This window comes from Gopherus flavomarginatus, chromosome 5 (genome assembly GCF_025201925.1).
Source record: "Gopherus flavomarginatus isolate rGopFla2 chromosome 5, rGopFla2.mat.asm, whole genome shotgun sequence".
In the NCBI taxonomy this organism is placed as follows: domain Eukaryota; kingdom Metazoa; phylum Chordata; order Testudines; family Testudinidae; genus Gopherus; species Gopherus flavomarginatus.
This window is the reverse complement of record NC_066621.1, coordinates 16,315,605-16,336,281: the sequence shown is the minus strand read 5'-3', so window position 1 is coordinate 16,336,281 and position 20,677 is coordinate 16,315,605. Positions and strand designations below refer to the sequence as shown.

The window sequence follows — 20,677 nt, the reverse complement described above, 5'->3', positions numbered from 1 at the left end:
CCCCCCCAAAAGCCCTGTTATGAGGTCTTAGGGCCCTAATTAGGTCAGCTCTTAAGCACATGCTTGAATCCCAGTCAGTTAGCCTTGAGGACATCGTGAGAATTAAGCACCTTTTAATGCTATGGGGCCAATCGCACGTGCCCAGAATATTGGATATTCCAGTACTTCTGGGCACAGTGTGGGCCTGCCACCCCCTGCATGGCACCCAACTCCCCTCCACATGACTTTGCATGTGAGGTCATGCCACTCGGGAGGCTGCCATTTTGAAGAGCATGCTGCTCCACCCCCGTCAGCGTGACTTTGCCCGCACAGTCTGGACGATGACATGCTGGCATGCACTTAATTATGGCATCCCCCGTCCAATACCAGACAAAAGCACATCCAGTTTTGTCTCAGACAGGGGACAAACCACCTCAGAAAAGGACTGCCTGGTTTATAAACAGACAAATGACCTCCCTATTTAATGCTGTCCTGAATAGGAACCACATGTGTAAGTGCTTTCCTGAATTGGGGCCTTACATGGGATGGTGGTGGCATGTAGGCCTGTTTCTGGGCCTTTGAATTTCACCCTGTATGTAAAAATTAGGTAGATCACCTAGACAGCTGATTAAAAATCTGTTCTTACAGAATCCCATTTTCCACTTGCATGTGGAAACCCCTGGCATTGAGCGCAGTTGTTAATGCCTTGCTCTTCTATGGCACTTTCCATCCGTAGACCTCCAGGCGCTTTGCAAATTTAGATGCCGAGTTTGAAAATGCCAAGATCAGTTATAAAATGCAATGAGAGAAATCCTGGCCCTGTTGAAGTCACTGAGAGTATTGCCATTCAGTGGGGTCAGACTTTCACCCAAGGAATTTATAGGGGTTTGCCTTTTGTTTATTTCTGCCTCCATGTACCAGCATAATAGGTTTCTCAGAAGGAAGTTTTCTTAGTTTGGAGCGCCAGCGAAGGGGAAGAAACATAGTGGATGTTGGTATGTCCCACCAAAACACAATTTATGCTCATAGATTAATGTTCTACTTGATTGCGGGAGGGAATCGATAACTTGCAAGGATAGCATGAGCCCTACCAGATGATAACTTTCCCAAAAGCTAAAACGGGTTGCTAAGGATTCTCTCCATTTTATCTAGACTTGGCTCTACCTCCTTTCTGCTGTTCTCTCTTTCTAAAAACTGTATCCCTGAATACAGATTAACTGAGTCCCTCTGACTTCCCCTTATTACTTCCTGGTGGAAAGTCCTACTGTGCCAGATCTCGGCAGTCCTGAATGCTGTGTTCCTGTTGAGTGGTGAGGTAACATGGGAGGCCTCACGAGTGAACCACAGCTGGTGGCTTGTAGATTTAGGCTTAGTCTCCATTGGGAATTTTTGCCCTGAATGCAGCTATCGGTGTCCCAGCTCCACCGAGCCCCTAGTCTGAATAGGGTAAAACACTGCGAGTTGCACCTTTGCACTGGTGCAATTTACCTCCGTTTCAAGGAGTGGTGAGCTCGGCCAGTACACTTGATCTAGTGGTTTGCCTGGGTTCACCTTGTCCAGGGGCTGGAATTGGGGCAAACTCCCAGTATAGATGATGCTTGAGATGCTGTGGAGAACCTGGAGTCAAGAGGAAAGGCAGGTCCTTGTTCTGGGCATGGAAGATTGGTGTTCACGCTACATTTTGAGAGAAATTGAAACATGTCATTGACATCACCGTTTGGGTGTCTGCATAGACTCTAGCCACTTCTGTGGATTGCAGAAATTTCTGCATGGGAAGTTCTCAAACAGTTCAACTCCCCAAGAAGTGGCCATAATTCACACAGTGCTCTGAAAGCTCACTAACAATGGACAAATTTCCTACAGCTTGGAATTGGGGAGTTGGGGGGATCATTGGGATAAGTTCAGATGCTCGATCCAAAGGTGGGCCTTCTTGCGAGGAGCATCAGAAATCCTGCTTCCAGCTGGGCTGGAAATAAGACCAACATTTCTTGCAGTTTTTCTGAACTTGCACCTGAACCTAGAAGTGCCTTTGGCAGCATGTCTGCGGGAGGTCCACCGGTCCCACGGCTTCAGCGGCAATTCCGAAAGTGCAGAACCGGCAGATCACCCGCAGAAATGCCGCCGAATCCTTGTGACCAGCGAACCTGCCAAAGGTCGCCTGCCTGCCATGCTTGGGGCAGCAAAAACCATAGAGCCGCCCCTGCCGACAGCTTCTTACGATCAGCGGCAGAAATGGCAGGACCTGCCTGAGAGAAGGCAACAAAATATTTCCTTTGTGAACTGAGTGGGGAATTAAAATGTTAGAGAAACCAAAACCATTCATGGACATCTGGACCAACCAGTTATGCTCCTGGATGGGTCACTGCCTGCAGAGTCAGAGCCCAGGAACTTTGGATCTAAAAGCATGAGCCTCTCCTGTCTGAGCTAAAGGAGCAGCTGTGCTCACTCATGGAAAGAAGTGGACCAATAAACCTCTATATGTGATCTAGCTGTGGGAGGGAGACTAAGTGCCATGCTGTAGTGGAGTTTACCCACTTGTGTTAAAAGCTGAAAAGCAAGTGATGGCACCAGATTTATTGGTGCACATGGATTTTTCAAAGTAGTCTGGGTGGTTAGCCACACCTGATTAATGAAATGTATCTAAATCCCTTGGGCTGCTTTGAAAATCTCTGAGCATTCATCATTTTATGCAGATGTATCCATTCTTGGTTTGTTTGCTTGTGTTTTGTTTCTTGTGCCTTGTAGCAATGCAGTGTATATATCTCAGAAGTCTGTCGATTGCTGATCTCTAGGGTTATCACAGTGTGCACCTAACAGGTTTGGGGTTTTGGTTGTTGGTTTCACTTTTTTTTTTGGCGGGGTGGGGGTGTGATTCAGGCTTCAGAGAAGTGGGTTTTTCTGGCACTAATGCCAGCACAGCTAACTCCCTCAAGCAAGGGCACCTGAAAGTTAGGAGGAGGAGTAAAGTTAAATATTCTGATGGCTTCATGCCATGGCTGATGGGGGTGTAATATACAGGCATGACGCTGTACTAGTTAAGAGATGGACTAATAATGTCCTGGTATGCAATAAGGCCAAGAACTTTTCCAGTAGAATCCACAAATATCACCCCCTTTTTTCGGATGTATAATGGGCCTCCATTGTCTTTTGGCCTATGTCTTTCCCAGCTCTACCTTACTCTTCCTCCATAGCTTTGTGGTACCCTGCAGTGTGACGGGAGTTAAGAGAAGGAAATGGGAGTACCAGATTGCTCTGTTTGGAAGGAACCCCCAAAGCATCTGGGTTTCTCTAGCTACTTCGCTCAATCCATCGATCACAGACGTGCTCGAGTGAGAGAAGGCCTTGAATTCCAGCTGCCCCAATGTTGTCCACCCAGATATAACCTTCCCTCTTCACAGGTCAGGCTGAATGGCTCCCCACTGTGAAGGTGGACACTCAAGTCTTCCCCCGGATCTGCGTTTTTTGCTTGTCTTCCGGCCACTGCAAGCCAGTGTGTTGTGTGCTTATCTGTCCATGTGTGACATGGGCTTGTTTTACTTCTATAGATTAAATGCTTTTCGCTTTCAAAGCCCTCATCATGGTGGTATCAATGAGGATGTTCCATCAAAGTGCTCATGGGACATTATCCTGCTGCTTGGGGGCGCCATCATCTCTTCAGGGTGGGTGGAGATGCCAGCCCAAAAGCATGTCCCTGTTAAACTGTGGGACACGGGCATCCTATAGGTTGACTTGTGAGGCTGTAAAGTTGGTGGGGGTCTCATCTTAAGCTTCCCTTTGTATAATGCCTTGTTTTCAGTGCTTTGTGAATACTGACAGGGTGTCATTGTGCTGACACCAAAGATCTTTGGGGAGTTCTTTTATCTTGGGTATCTGGGAGGTGGTGATGGGATGGGTTCTGGCTGGTGTCTCCAGTTGAGTCTGCTGGTGATATAGTAACCAATATTTAACCCAGTGACTCTCATGAATGGTGGGTGGTGGTTTCCTGGTTTACCAGGATCGATAGTCTTTTCTCCAAGGTACAGTGAAGAAAGTTTGTTTGTGCACTTGCGAGTGGAGGAATTGACTTTCTCCTTCTTCTCCTCCTTCCTCCTTTACTTCCTGTCCATTTAGCTGGGACGCAGGGTGAGTGTTGAGAGACACTGGAAGCTGGTGTAGCATAGTGGTGCAGGCAGAAGCAAGGAGCTGTCACGGGCATGTGCATCTTCACACGTGTCAGCGCTTTAATGAAGTGCTCCACACAACCCCTCCTGGGCTGGTCTAGGAACCAGAGGACTAAGAGCACTGTACTGATAACCTAACTCCACAGGCAGTATCTGAAAGCGGGTAGGTGAAACTGACTATTTAGATGGTGAGCTCAGAGCAGTGGGCAAAGGTGACTCAGGGCTGGGTGAAGGCACGGCTCTCTGCTGCTGAGGGGTGATGCTCAGAAGAGATCTAAAGCAGTAATTTGAGAGTACACTGGAGTGGTAACAATTCCCTCCACTGCAGGAATCCCTGGGTTACTTTTTCATGCAGGAATTTATGCAGGATATGAGATTAGAGGATGGTCCTTTTTGCCCTCAAAACACAGAATCAGCTCAGTTTCCATCCAGTGCAAATGGTTGATTAGAACTCCGAGCAAACCCAGTAGGTTGCAGCAGGTCACAACTGTAATGGGATGATGCTGAACATCTTTGGAATGTAACTTTCAATGAGGGCTGACAGGTTGATGTCTAAGCTAAACCAGTAGCTGTGATTCCATGACCCTTGGCACTCTCTAGAGCCCGTTAGCTGGGGAAGGTTGGGACCTGTGGACAGGAGTAATTCATGCAATGTGAGGCATGCCACTCTGCCAGTATGGGGACTCAGGGATGTGGCCACTGGTAAATTAGAAATACTTGGGGGATGGAAACAGGTGGATTGCATTTTATTTTGCGATTTGGATCCAGATAACACTTTTCTCTGACCTCTCAAGGTTGAGAGAGTTTAGAGTAGTGGTTCTGGTTTTGTCAGCTCCATATAGAAGCCATTTAAACGTACGAGGATGCATGAATTGAATTGACGTTTAGAGTGCATACACCTGAGTGTTCCTTGCGTACAGGTCACTCATGGGAATGGATGTGATCTTCCGCACCCAATGTCTGTGCATTGGCTGCAGTGGAATGACCTATATCGCACACCGCACACACATGGATTTTGGGTGATCATAACCATGGAGAAGTCACCGTCAGCAAAAATGCAGTGTTACCAGGTCGCTGCCTGCTTCACCTTTGTGTGTTGAAAATGTGAATTGCACCTTAAACCTGTGACCGAATAAACTGTGACTTGACTGCAGGATGGGGCGAGAGAGCTGTAGGCTTTCAGGCCTGGATTTTCAAAGGAGCCTGAGGAACTTGTGGATGGGATGCCTTAGGCTCCTTTATAAATCCTGCCCAACTTGAGATGCAGAGGGCTTAGAAGTGCTCAGAAGTGCTTTTCAGAAGTGCTGAGCCCCCATGACTGTTGTAGGAGCGAACGGAAGCTGTGGGCACCTCATGTCTCTGGAAAGCCAGGTCTGATACATGTCAAGCGGGGCACCTGAAAGCAGCGGCTGCTTTTGGAAACGCTGGCCTTAAACGTGTTGGCGTGGGCAAGGATCAAAAGCTCCTGACCAGAGTATAGGCTTCAGCGTGGAAACTTTCACAGCTTTGGTTTCCTTCTTGCATGCTCGGCTGGGTACGTTTGTTGTTAGTGCCATCTGCTTGGATCTGCTGCTCCACGCAGAGTTGATGAAGCCATGACACCTTTAAACTGATTCCTTTTTATAGGTTTTACAAAAAATAAATAACTAAAAATGCATCACTTCCCATTTGCCTAGAAGCCAAATCACTGTGTGTCTAACTCACCTCTCTTTTGAGTTGTACTTCCACTTTTATTTTGTCTTTTTGTTAAATGCACAGAAGCGTATGCGCGCACGCACCAGAAATAATGCATTTTGATTTCCATTCATTTCAAAGTGATCTGTTTGGAAATGTTTGTCTTTTCTTACAGCTTCTGAAGTCGCCCCATAGTCGGTTGCCCCATCACACACCTACTCCTGAATTTGATCCATTTGGCCATCCTAGTTTCCCATAGTTTCTCTTATTTTTATTGAGTTTTGTTCTGTACCGTTGTGGTGGTGGTGGTGTTGTCTTTTTATTTTTCACCTGAAGTCCCTGAGATCTCCCTTTGGCCGCCTCTCACCTCTTCTCTGTTTATCCCCCACCCTCCACCCCAACCTCCTGACAGATCAAAGTGGTGAATGCGTTCCGTAGCTCTTTATATGAAGGCCTCAAGAAACCCGAATCCAGAAGCTCCATTCATAACTTCTCAACTCACCCTGAGTTCATCCTGGAGGAAGACGAGCCTCAAACCCCATTCCTCGACGACGCAGAAGAAGACTCCAAGACTGAAGGACTCAAAAACCAAGGTGGGAGTACCCCAGGTGAATCCTTCTCCCTCAACCAAAATAACAATGCGGTGGACAGCGATCTAGCCGAGAACACCGTCCCGGAGTTTGAAAGCCCCTTAGACGGCCTGGAATCATCGGTTTGACCTTTGAACTTTGATACCCCCTTCATTTCCTTCACCTTGAGTCCCGTGTGATATCAGCACCAATAACTGATATTGCAGAGCGGTCACTTCATGTTAACTGCTCATATGTATACTATTTTGTTTTCCTTTTATGATTTATTGGCAGGAACCAGAGTACCATGGAGGGGGGAGGGAGCAGTTTGCAGTGGGTACTTCCTAGGTGGGAAACAGCCAAGTTGATATTTCTTCTCCTTGAGTCAGGTTCCGTGTGTCCGTAGGAGTTTTTCATTTTGAAAAATGCACGTTCAGAGAAAAGGTTCAGATTGTCTTACGTAGTCTTACATGTGCACTCGCCATCTGAGGGTACATTTGTGGGGTGACTTGGGGGTCTTTTAGCTTATGGGATTTGACCTCCGATAACATCACACTTGTGGGAGGGGGGGGAAGCAGCATGAAGGTACAGATTTAAAAATTGAACAGGGGAAAAATATCTTGAATTGTGTTAGAGGAGGAAAGGGAAAAACCAAACAGGTATTCTCTGCGGGAGACTCTGATGGTTAGGGTATGTAAACCAGTCTTCCACCTTGAAAAAATGGTACCTAACCTTTACTACTTTTCTGTCTTCGTATGTGTTTGTCTCTCTGTTTCCAACATGCTAACTGTGATTAAAAACAAGGGAGGAGGGTGATTTAAGAGTCTTAAATATGTTGACTAAGATATGATTTGAAAAAGACCCTGCTTTGTTACAAAGCCCCACGGGAGATGCTGCCACCATTGCTGGGAATGTTCTCCAAGAACTGCCATGACTGGAAATAAGAAGTCGTACTTTCTGCAGATCTTTTTAAATGCATCTTTTTGCTCTTGAACTGTATGATATCGGTTGGCAGGATTTTCGATGGTCGGAAAAACTCATGCGTAATTTAATAGCAAATCATTTCTGAACCACGTTGGTGAGCAGAGGTGTTTTTGCATGTGTGGTGTTTTTTTTTTTAATATTGTCAGATTAAATATTCCTTTGGCCCTGGAGTGAGGCTAGCCACGGCTAAGGTTCATCCCAAAGAACATACCACGTGCTGTACATCCTTTTCAAAGCAGTGGCAGGGTCTGGATGGGAATCGAGTGCCAGCTGCTCATGGAACGGCTGGGGCAATTTAAGGCTACCCATCCCTGCTGCGTTTTGCAGGTCCCTTAGGAAAGAGAAGAGAGACTGTAGTAGGGGAAGCCATATTTGCAGTGGTCATATCTGCACAATCCCATTCAGTGTACATACCCGCTTCATGATGGAATTGTCCTGTCTGTGTCTTTTTCTAGGTTTGGATGAAGCCATTTGCAAATAGGGGCATCCTCCTGTAACATGGTTGTCTTATTCCTGGGAAAGGCACCTCTTTCATCAGAACTTCAGAGGAGGCTTAATAGCTAGGCTTTGCCCCACTCTCCCTTGTCACAAAGGTCCCCTCTTCACCTTAAACCCTAATTTGCCTCCCCTCTTGCCTGGATCTTGTTGCATCTCAGTACTACAAACAGATGCAAGAAATGATGGTCTGTGAAGCTAAGTTCATAGCCAATATCACTTACGCTGGAGAAATCCTTTCCAAGGTGTCCTGTGCTAATTGTTAATGTGTCTCACGGGTTTTTTTAGGTTTGTCCCCTCATATTTAGGCTGTGGCAGGGTGAGAGGCCTGGGCTTCAGCGTTTGATCACCTGGGAAGCCACTCAATGAAATAGTTCTGAGCAAACTCACTTGTGATGCCAAGAAAGGGTCAAATCATGAGTGATGGGAGATATCTGCAACTCCTGTTGACTTCATTGGGTACTTTTTGTGCCTCTCAGAGTTTGGTCCTAGATTGGTGCCATTGAGAAATGGTGTAGAAGGTTACCTATTTTACCCTCTTATCCAACACTTATTCAATTAAAAGCTGTACCTGGAAGCAGAGAGAGAACCCACTTGCAACTGTCTGTATTAAAGGGTTTGTGACAAAAAAGGGACAGGAGGCCTTGCCTGGCCTCCTTCCTAACAAGCAGAAATATCTTAATGAGCGAGTGAAGGTTATCATTCTTTTCTTTTCTTTTTTTTTAAGAACGCACAGCAAAAACTCCCGTGCCTTTTACAAACACTGCCCAAAGCACCGTCTGCCACTTGGGAGCCCGGTACTTTGCCAAGAAATAAGTGTTCCTTAAACAACCCAACACTGACTCATGCCCTAGCCCTGTCACACTTCATTCCACATCTGTTCAGAGTAGACCGATGAAAGGTCCTTCTCACAGGGTCTTCTGCTTCAAGGCTAGTAAAGAGGAGGGGATTCTAGGCTCCACAAACTGCCAATACCAAGAAGAAATAACCACCACTGTACATCTTCATTGCAAATCAGAGCCCACCCTTTTCATCCAGAAAAACGTACTTGCTTCCTTCATTCCTTTCAGTCTTCATCTGAGCTATAATTGGGAGGGATTAAGGGGGAAATTTAGCTGTTTCTTGGTCTTACGTGACCTATCCGATGGGAAAGAGAAAAGGATTTTCGTTTTTCTGTTTTAAAGCTTACATTGCTTAAAAGATCATTTTTCTATTTTAAATACTTGCAAAAAAAAAAAACCAACCCCACAACAGATGAAAATACGGTGTTCTTGGGTGTTTACGTGAATATTTATTAAATACTTTTGGGGGACACTGATTTTGTTTCTTTGATATTTTTTTATTACCTCGGACCTGTTTAAAAAAAAAAAACTTTTGGGCGGGGTGGGGGGAACTTTGGAGGCACTTAAAAAGTCACTCCCAGAAGTTTCTGTGACTGGCAGGTTACCATGAGGGTCTGGTCTACCTTTTTAGTCAATTTATTTTTTGTTCTCGTTTCAATTGTGTGGGGGGGGGGGAATAATTATATATAAATATTATGCAAAAAATATAGTTTTCTTTAGATCAGAAACTGATATTTTTAAGTCAGCCATATGTATTTTGTTTAAAGGAAAAAAACAAAGCTGTAAGTCATGTGTCTGCAATGGGGAATGTGATCACATGACTGGCAGTTTAAAGTGACAGGTAACTTAAAGATTGGTCAGACTCCAATCAACTTCCTTTCTCTGAGCAGCCATCTTTGTACTAAAAGTTAGTTGGATTACACAGAACTGTTTTTTATATAAATTATGTTGGTATGGCTGGTTGCTTAAAGTATAAGCGTTTATTGTGCATACTTTTTTATGTAAATATTTTTTTTCTATTTAGTTTCAGTGATAAACTAGCAGCAGCTAACTATGGCTTAAGTTATTGAGGAAACTTAAACTGGGGAGAGAAAGAGATGGTGCTTTCAGTTTAAAAGGCATGGTAGCCTAAATTAATTTCTTAAAACATGCCTTGAAAGATGGAGAGATGTTTTTATTTTATTTTTTACTGCCAACAGAACGAGTGGGAGGGAAAAAATTAAACAGATAGTGCCATGTCAGACAGGAAATGAAGTAATATCCTGTGATATGTGTTAACTTGTTTTGGAATGCTGTGTTATTAAAACACTCTAAACAATTTTGCATCCAATTCTTAAGGGTAGGGTCTGTTTTTTGTTTTGTTAAATCAAGCGGCGGATTGGTACCAAAGACATTACATCACTTCCTGTGTGCAATGGTGAATATCCATTTGTAGGAGCGTTCATCATGTGATTAGGTTTGGAAGGTGAGTGTTTATTTGCACAGGGATCTGACTTTAATTTTCAACGGTTTTGTGCAATAAGTTTTTAAGGAAAAAAATTAAAATAAAACAAGAAAAATAAAATCTCCAGAAGGAAAAATACTAAACTGAATTTTAGCCATGGGTAGGCTGTAAAAATAAATGAGCTGGGGCATAGGAACATACTTCCTTTTGATATATGTTCAGTCTGTTCCTCTAGAAGCTTTCTCTGGTGGGAGCGTAGAGAACTTGTGGCGGGTTTAACTTTGGATCATGCCGAGGAAGAGTCAATTCAAAGCCCACTGCAGACTCCCACAGCCTTCAATGGGTTCTGGATCAGGCCCTCTGAGGAAGAGGTCTTCAAGAATATCAGTTCCTATAGTTAGTGATGACTTCTAGTAGTCCACCAGGCAGGGACTCATTTTTTTCCCCCCAACAGTCAAGGCCTTTGCTTTTCATGTGTCCCCAGGTTTTCTGCCTTCACATGTGTGTTAGGGCAAATGGCTGTTGACAGTTGTCTCTGGGAGCTACAGCCCCAAGAGGAGGGGAAGGGTGATGGTAGGTTCTGTTTGTGCCGTGAGAAAGTCTTAGATGACTTCAACTTCTGCTGTCCCCACCTCCTTGTGAATTTACCAATTCGCTGAGCTATCCATAAGGATCTCCTGAAATGTGCTCTGAAAAATCAACTCCCCTGCACGTATTCTCGCAGTAAATCTTTCCGAGAGAAGGACAAGCTAAGTATAGTTGTGGTGAATATAACTTTGGCCTGATATCATAACTGACCATAACTCCTTCAGGCTTACCTAGAATTTATGGGTCAAAAACAATACTGCTTTGTGGCTTGTGCTGTCCTATTAGTGATGGTGTCTCTTTTCCCTTTCCTTGTCAATAATTCTGCCCATCTCTTCCTCTTGGCTGTCTGACCTCTTGTGCTTTTGCCTCTGATGTCCCTGCTGGCCCCCTAAAAAGGGGGCTGTGGTTGGGATTTTAAGTTAATTAGCCTTTCAGCAAAGTCCATGGCTAAAATGGCCTTTAGTTTATTTCCTAATCCTAAATAAATATATATACAAAAATATACACTTTGTATATATTTATCTGACTCTCTGAAACAAAACAAAAACAAAATAACCAAAATCTTTCTTTTGAAAAGAGCACGCAGGTTTGAACTTGTTTCTTTTTTTTTCAGTAACTAGTATAATAAGCACTGGTATTTTTGTATTTAAAAAAAAAAAGAAAAAAATGACAAAATAAAAGACTGAATATTATGTGGTATGCATGACATTAAAAACAATGGTGGTTTCAAAGCAATATGTACCCTGGTGTGTTTGCCATATCCTAGAGTCCAGCTTAAAGTGCACCTGATCTGTATTTGCATTTTGATATTATTTAATCTCTATGTACAATGTTTTGCATGTAATTTATATGGTTCTTGGGGAGGAAAAAATACTTATTTGAATGAATTGTCAACTAGCTGCTTCTGGGAAAATTTGGAACTCAAAGCATAGATAATGCTGTGATTGGAAATGGAAGGGGCAGGGGGAAACTACACAACGGAAGATAGAGGGGGAAACAAAGGGGTAACATTTTGAATCAATAAAGCTTTTGCTGTTGAGCAGAAACAATGTGCGAGTGCATTGAGAGAATAAAATGTGCCCACACGTAATTGTGCTGTCCTTAGCGTATGTCTACCAGCTTGTGAAGTCACTGATCATCTATTGACGCTGAGACGACGGGTTTCACTAAAAGGCTCACCTCCGAGCAAAGCTGTAGAGTGGAAACTGGTGGTGTTTTGTTTGTTTCAATCTCACACCATGAAAACAATTTTATTTAAAAGGTTTTCCAACCTCCCTCTTCAGATGTGGGTGACTGTACTGAGTTCTGTTTGTTTCAGTCATTCTGACTTCTACCATCTTCGAGCAAGGTCCAGAAGCAGCTGTCAAATACTAGCCAAAGCTAATGCCTTCTCACAGATATGGCCATGTGGACATTTTCCAATTCCTCTGATGGTGTCCCTCCAAAAGCTGTCTCCAACTGCAGTACATGGCAGTGGAATTGAACTGCATCTTTCTAGTTTTGACCTCAATTCAGTAAAGCCCTTTAAATATCCAAGTCCATCCCTCTTTAGTCAGATGCTTAAGTGTTTTGTTGAGCTGGAGTCTCAAACAGCAGTTAGCACTCAAAATTGATCGAAAGATGTAGCTGAAACAGGCCCTGATTCTTTGGCATTTATGCTCAGGAATGGATTTACTAATCTGAGTAGTCTATGGGACTGTTCCCACAAGTGAAACTATTCAGGGGTTGCACTGTTTTTAGGAGTCGGGTCTAATTTTGAAGACGTCATGGAGATTTTGACCATGTGGTTTGATATCCGCCCCCCTTTCATTACAGCATAGTCCACTCAGGAGAGGAGCTTGGGCAGACGGCGGAGCTGGGGCTAGAGGTGGAGACTTGTGGGAATGAGGGTAGAACCGGGGCGGAAGCTGGTCTGGGGGCAGGGCTGGGTGGCACTCCCTCATGCCTCCTCTTGGGACTGATCTGGGCCCCCTTGCGCACCCCTCCACATTTTCAATGATATGCCCCACAGTTTAGGGACCGCTGTCTTAGAGACCAGCAAATCAACTGATCTGAATTAAGGTTAGATCTGAGATTAGGCGAATGGGAGAAGTGGTTACAGGAGTTGTAAAGCAAGTTCCTGGCAGGGTCACCATTGTTCCCAGTGGTGTTCTGTCAAATATTTAACCTCTTTTGGGGATCACACATTAGCTTACCCTTAAGGCCTGTCTTTTTGGATTTAAAAGATAGTCAGAAATGTAGTTTATTATTAAAAGTAAAAGCTGGTTCTGATTGGATGCTATTCAGCACAAATGCTCCTAATGGTTTATGGACCTCATCCAGTTTTTTCTGAACAGCAGCTGCGATGCTAATTTACATAGTTGTGTGGTGTTGGTTTTTTTCCCATACCCAGTTATTCCAACAATCGTGGCTCACACTGTCAGTCTCTCATTTTTGTGCATAATGTATGTTCCTTGTTACTGTGTTGGCCTGTAGCTCTTTTTGTGCAATAATTTGGTTGGGCAGTGGCAGATATGAGCAAGATCATTGTTCCCACTGAGCTTGCATCTGCTATTTCCATCCTGCCACTTTGATGGGAACTCAACTGCAATTAATTCTACCAAGATACATTGTTATGGAGGCCAGGTTACCAGCTGCAGAGGCAGTGGCATGGGGTCACTGGTGAACCACTTTGTGGTCCTACAGTAGCCAAACTTGTGTGTGATTGGGAAAGGCTAAGAGATTGGATTCTATGCATCTCAATCAAAGTTGGGCCCAAACTGAGTGGAGAAGAGAGATCAGAATACAAACTCAGCAGATTGGGCCCAGATCCTCAAAGGTATTTTAAGCACCTAATTCCTTACATCTTTTGACAACCTGGCCCTTCCTCCCTTTAGGCTCTGGGGTGGATAAATAGGGCAAAAGTTCTGTTCTTTAACATAAATAGCTTTGCACAGAGCTGTAGCATTACCTGCATTTGGTGTGAAACAAGCAACTTCATGTCACTGAAATGGGTAGGTTGGGGTGTGCAGGGGACCCTTCATTACTCCATCACTTAAGTTCCTTTCGCTGGCTTAGCCTGCACAGTTTTGGTACAAATACAGTTTTTTCAGTGGGAGGGGTGATTTCCTACCACTGTAATTAGACCAGTAACAAGCCCTAGTCTAGATGTAGTTATACTGGCATAGCTTATTCTGCCTTCACTTAGTAGAATAAACTGTCCTGGTATAAGCACCTTTATATTGGTATAACTGCATCTGTGTAGTTAGTGGTACAATTTTTTTATGTTGACAAGCCCGTGGTGGTGATCACTTTAATGGGTGGGCATAGCCAATCTTAGCATTGAATTTCAGGTGAGATTCCTTAGGTTTAGTCTACATGAGGAAATTTACCAGCATAATTATACCTCTCCAGTTACACTGACAAATGTCTCCATATGAACACTTACTCCAGATTAAAAATGCCTTTTTTCTGATTAAATTTAAACCCTTCAAAAGTACTACAGGCAAAATCAGAAAAAAGGCACAATTATTCCATCATAAGAATGTCTAGGTGGGGAAATTTTCCAGCATAACTAGCAGTGTAATTATGCCAGTCAGTTTTCCCATGTAGACAAATCCTTAAACCCATGGGCCAGATCCTCAGCTGCTATAAACCCCCTGGCTTCAATGAAGCTAGTTTGAGCTCTGTTGACTGGCACCAGCAGGCATCTGTAATATTCAGAAGACTATCACTGTTGCAGAAAAGCTCTGCTTTTCAGAAGTGCAAAGCACCTGTGATTCCATTTACAGTTCAAGTCAATGGGTGCTGGAAGTGGCCCAGCACCTCTGAAAAGTTAAGCCAGAATTAAAGCTGACTTCTTTTTCAAAAAAGAAAACAACTGATTTAAAAAGGCTCCCAGCTGCATAGAAGTGTTTACTTCCCCCTGCATGTTCTAGAGTGGGCTAAGTATTTCCTGGGCTTTTACCTCCTCGTGAGCCAGACTTTCGCTACCTTGGCTAGTTTGCTAACTGCTTTTGGGCCTTGTCTCAACTCCATTTCACAAGAGCCTCCTACCTCAGTCTTCATTAACTGAATGGGGTGGTTGACAGAGAACTCCTGCAGCCTGCCTGGGGTCGTGATTTAATTTAAGTGATGAACTTTTGCTGCTTTAAACAGCCAAACAAACAAAAAATTGACCCAGCGACTCACTGCCTTAGTCTGTGGTTTAAAAAACTAAAAATAAAAGCAAAGCCTCATTAGATATCAGTGCTTAGTATTTACTGCTTCTGTCCTTCGTGTCTGTCGGCGTCTATGGTCCTCCACAGTGTGTCTCTGACAAAGCCAGATTGAATATGGGAGGCCATCAGTCATTCATGGGCAAGCATTTTTTAATCCTGTTGTAAATAAAAAGATACAAAAATGTCATCCATTTATTTCCTTCCTGGTGTGTTTGGGCTTCATCAGTGTCAAGCCAAAAATAATAAAAGGTGTGTGCGGGGGGAGAAGAGGGTGGCTGTCTGTGTGTGGCTGGTATTTGCTCTCATTTCATAGTCCTGTAGGCATAGAGAGATGTGGACATATGCCAAGGCAGGCTGGGCCTAAGATGCACAGGACAGATGTGTTTGACTACTCCCCAGCAACCCTTATATTAACACCATGCTCAGTTTCTCTCTAACTTGACCCGTTGGGCTATTTCTTGGAACGAGTTGGGTTCATGTGAAGCACTGCATTTGAAATCGCTAGCTCCGCTGGGCTACAGCCAGGACAATGGGACCTTGAGCGATCTCTCCAAGGGCTTGTTTCTACGCAGTTACGCCAAATCAGCCATTGGCTGTCATTGATGGCTCTAGTTGTGCTCCCTCTAAAGGCCGGTTGATGCTCGGAAAGCACATTGTGTTAAACATGTCACTCACTATACTGTAAAATACAGCTGAGCATTCACAGGGTACCTAGGGTTAACAACAACCCCCAGCTGAAACAATGCTAACCCGCTCGTTCTTTTCTAGGCTGAATTTCGCATCATAGGTGTAGACATGGACAAGTTGGAGTTTGCATCAGTTGAGCCTAATGTGGTTTATCTTCGCTTGCCCTTGTCTAGTCTGAGGGATCATTGCTGCTGAGTCAGGCAGTAGCGGCCAGCAATCAGGCTTGGCCTGAGTGTGCACAAAATCCAGGAAGCTTTTTCTCCCCTGTGATCATTTGTCTTTTCCTGTCTCTTATCTCTCTCATCGCTTCCTGGTTACATTTTATTTCCTAACCTTTTAAATTCCCTTCTTTTCGGCTGTGAACACCTAAATTTGGTCTCTCTTCGTTTCTTTCTCTTTCAGTCAATCACACACCTTTCCCTGCTGCTGACCTCGAGGCCTAACCGGTGATGCTCTGTGTTGCTGGGCAGAGTCCCAGCATTGGTTTTTCTGATGCAGCTGCTTGATGCCTCAGCTAGTAGCTCTAGCGTGACTACACTTGGGTTTGAAGGAAGAAGAATCTTAGATAGCTCATTAAAGAGTAAGGCTGATGAGCGTAGGGAAGGGAAACCTATCCAGTCTGGCTCATCTATTTGCACTTACACAGGGCTTCATCAGTGCATGTCAAAATGGAGTAGCCCTTCCAATATATCAGCTGTAGAGATTAAAAGCTCATCCTTCCCTCGGTTCCAGTGCTTCCTGTCGTATCGCAGAAAACAAGCTCGTTAGGACCAGAGCAGCCAGGAGCAGGACAAGGCAGCCAGTTTACATTCATTGCTATTTTTGTCATGCCCTGGGTGTGCATAAGATGGGATGGGTCCCAGAACCCAGGAAGTCTTGCAATCCAACTTAGACTTCATGCAGACGTACAGGCACGTTTGGCATGCAGAAGGCTTATGGCATCACCCTAGCTAAGCTGATCTTTTTTTTTTTTGCATCATGAAAATGGGCTGTGGGGCAGGAGAAAAGAAGCGCAATGGGTGGAGGGAATGACAGATTATATAGGGCGGTGCTTCTCAGTTGGGAAGGCCCCCGGCCAGGCCAGGCCAGGCCAGGCCAGCTTGTTTACCTGCTACGTCTGCAGGTTCGGCTGATCGCAGCTCCCACTGGCTGTGGTTCGCCGCTCCAGGTCAATGGGGGCTGCGGGAAGTGGAGCAGGCCGAGGGCTGTGCTGGCTGCCCTTCCTGCAGCCCCCCGTTCGCCTGGAGTGGTGAACTGCAGCTAGCGGGAGCCACGATCAGCCAAACCGGAGGACGCAGCAGGTAAACAAACTGGCCTAGCCTGCCAGGGAGCTTTCCCTGAACAAGCGGCGGCCCAACTTTGAGAAGCACTGATGTAGGGTATAGCTGATAGCTGTTCAACAGCAGATGGGATGCTACACCCACCTGTGCTACTAGAAAGGCAGGCTCCCTGCTCTGCCACTCTCCCTGTCTGTCAGAGGAGATAGGAAACTAACGTGCTGGGTTTTAAGGTTAGAAGGGGTCATTCTGATCATCCAGTTTGAGCTTGTGCATAGCCTCATTGGAAGGCAGGGTGGAAAAAGACTTTAAGAGGCCATCTAGTCCAGCTCTGAGGTATAGTACAGACCTCTGCTGGTCTCGTTCTGATGCACCAGGTGGGCTGCCCAGGGGTGAATGACATATCCCACAGCCCTCCAAGAAAAAGAGGAGATAACCCTCAGCGTGTGGCTCAGGTTTCTGCACACGAGCAGGTTCCAGTTAGGTGCTGTATGTGCCAACACCATCACTGTGCCACTGTAATATCCTGTGTTACCGTGAGCTCCTTGAATTGATGCCCTAAGATTCATGTAGGTAGATTGCAGATCACCAATCCCAGAGGCAAGCAGCTTTCAAGACACTGAAAGGACAAAAATCAAAATAACTATTAAGGAAACTGATAATGGTGTCAAGCTACCAGTACTCCAACACTGATGCATCATTAATGCAAGCACCCCAGATAACGGCCATAATATCCAGTCCCTATTTCCTGCCCATTTCCTCCCAAATCATTCATGAAAAGTTTTCCACACCTTTGCAGTGTGTGGGCGCCCAAGAAGTTGTGAAAGGTTCTGACAAGCAAGGGGTAAATGTACAGGGAGATTGTGGAATCTCCATCATTGAAGATTTTTAAGAGTCCACTAGACAAACACCTGTCAGGATGGCCTAGATAATATTTAGTCCTGCCATGAGTGCAGGGGACTGGATTGGATGACCTCTCACAGTTCCCTCCACTGCTCCGATTCCAGGTTCCAAAGTCCATCCCAGAGAAGGCCCTGCCAGTGCTGTTTAAAGTGAGGGGGGTCCAGCTCTGCTCACAGCCGCAGCAGTTTCACACAGAAAGAGGGCAGGCAGAGTCACGAGCCACGGATATATTTGTTAACCAACAGCTTTATTCAACTGCATGGAGTTCATTGAAAGCTCCTGCTCTATTCGGTTGCATCCCTAAAGTACTATCACCACAGACGAAAAGCACCAATCAGGGTGTCAAGTCTAATGGCTCCCAAGCTAGGATCTGTTGATCACCATTGGCTTGCAGAGCATTCACTGATGGTCCACGGAAACCTGTCTGGTCAGTAGTGCTGGTGGCTCCTCCTTTCCTGCTGCTCCGTTGCTTTAGAAGCAGCTAAAAAAACCCTAAATGCTTTCCCAAAGATACTTTCCCACATAAACACTTGTTCTGGTCACTGATGTTATTTGATCGTCAGTGGGATGAGAAGTGGGCTGCGTGATTGTGAATGGGAAGGAATGTGTCCACAGGACACCCACCCTCTGTTAAGATATGGTCTGTGCTATGCAAGTGTTTGAGAACTCCATGGCATAGTAGCTGACTCCAGGATTATTCTTTACACAATATTTTTCTAAAGCTTTGTCCAGTCTAGAGTTAAATGCCCCAAGCCATCGGGCTCCTGTCCGTCAGAAGAAAACACCTTCGCTATGAGCATCACAAAGCACTTTATCAAACAGTAATGAATGTAGCCAAGTATCATCACCCCCCATTGTACAGATGGGAAAACTGAGGGACCGAGAGAAGAAAGATATCTAAGGACACGCCTCAAGCCCGTGAGAATAGAACCCAGGAGTCCTGAATCCAAGGGCCTGATTCTCTATTGCCTTGCACCTTGTGGGATCCTTTTCACCTGCACAAAGTGAGCGTGCAATGCTGCCAGATCTGAATTGTGTTCACTCGCCTCCTACTTTGCACAGGTGTAAATGACAACACAAGATGCAGGGCAGTGGGGAGGGCTTCTAGGCCTGTGCCTTCACTATGAGACCACACTACCTGCCACAATGGGAGGCTTTGGGGAGTTGGGGATGTTGGCTAACAGCGAGCAGGCAGCTGGATAGTCAACAGAAGATCTTGGCGAAGTTCAGTGATGGCAGCTGGACACCCAACAAGGTCTGTGCAAGGGTGGGGGAGGAGTTAACTGGGGGTCAGGTAAGGTAGAGGTGGGGGCAGCACAGTCACGGATGTGAACATGAGGGAAAGAAAGAGACAGGGAGCAAAATAAACCAATGGGTACAGGGAGAAAGTGAGAGGGGAGAGAAAAACAGAGCAGGGAAGCCAGCCAAGGAGAGGAAGGAGCTCCTGGCTATTCTCTCTGCTTGCTTGGGTTTGGAATTGCTCCCTGACAGTTTGGATTTGACTGTTAGAATAATCATATTCACCCACATTCTCCCCCCGCTCCCCTCTACACAGAGTGACTGCTTGTCAATTTCTTCCAGCAAGGGGGAAATGGATTGAAGGCCAGGGGATGTGGGAGTACCAAGGGGGTGCGCAGGCATGGATCCCACAGGAGGCGATGCTGGCTCAGCCAGGGGAGAGGGTGCCTGTTTTACCCAGCACCCGTCTCTCCTCCCAAATCCCTTTCTCCTTCCTACCCTTCAACCTCCCTTTCTCCCTTCCCTCCATCCTTTGCCCCCTTTTCAGCCTCCTCCTTTGTCCTTTTTTCTCCTTTCACTCTCCTTCCTATTCACTCTTTCCTTCTTCTTTTGTAATTTGGCTAAAGATAGTTGGTTTGAATTAGCAAAAATATTATTTTTCCAGCTTAAATTCTGTTCTAGTAGTATCAGAACATCCAGCCTATTTGGATGTGCCTTTGCATCAACGCTCAGCAGGTGAAATCTGGGCCCAGTGAAGTGGCGACATGCAAGAGTACTTTTATGGCTTTATAAATCTACACCAGTAAGATATTATAATTAAATGAGTAACTTATCGGGCAGTGCTTAGGAACCCCAGTCACAGCCCAAGACTCAATTGTGCTAGGTATTGTACAAACACGGAACATGAAGATGATCTCTGCTCCAAACACGTGACGAAATCATTCTTTCTCCACATATCATTGATACAAGGCCCAGGTTTTCAGGAATGCTCCACATCCTAAACGCCATTTGCAGTCTGTAGGAACTTCGAGGGCTCAGCACCTGTGAACATCAGTCTTTGATGTTTTTGTTGTTTGGGGGATTTTCTGATGGGATGCCAGGAGACACAACAAGACACTACTACTCCTGCCAACCCGAAGCATCCAAAAATCATCACTCAGATTCTACTCCAGAATCATGAGATTTTTAAAATAATAATTGTTGGGGTACTTGATATTTGTCTTCTATTGTCTGAGCCTTTAGGGCTCACATTTACAAGGCTTTCTCCACAAACACAAGAGCTGGAAACTAACTTAAGATGTTAAAAAATAATCACATGACCCCAAGAGCTGGAGCTTTTATAACACCGGAGACTCACAAATAAAACAGTGAGAGGTAGCAATGGTGCAACACTCATCGTTAATTAAGGGACACATTATTTTCAAAATGGAGGCTCAGTGCCCGTTCAAAGTGCACGCCCATCTCTGAATGCTCTGCACTGCGATTCCCCGGGCAGACTAGGAACAAACTGGGTCAGCTGCCTAGCCTACAAAGCCCAGCATGCCGTACTCCCAGTCAGCCTACAAGTCCCAACATGCAATGCTCCAGCGACACTTTCTCTGTTCCCCGAGTTAGAGACTACCTGTTCCAGCATGCAA

At 45.1% G+C, this 20,677-nt stretch overlaps 1 protein-coding gene across 6 annotated transcripts in view; it reads left to right on the top strand.

Moving 5' to 3' along the window:
• ATP2B4 (ATPase plasma membrane Ca2+ transporting 4) overlaps positions 1-11,265 on the top strand; it is a 105,762-nt gene extending 94,497 nt beyond the window's left edge. For 5 of the 6 annotated variants that reach the window (XM_050956554.1, XM_050956548.1, XM_050956550.1 and 2 more), the window contains one exon: positions 6,226-11,265. In XM_050956554.1, the coding sequence (XP_050812511.1) occupies positions 6,226-6,531 (306 nt within the window). In that variant the 3' untranslated portion in view covers positions 6,532-11,265. The remainder of the gene's footprint in view (positions 1-6,225) is intronic. The other variant, XM_050956553.1, reaches the window with a different exon arrangement.
• Positions 11,266-20,677: the final 9,412 nt, after the last annotated feature.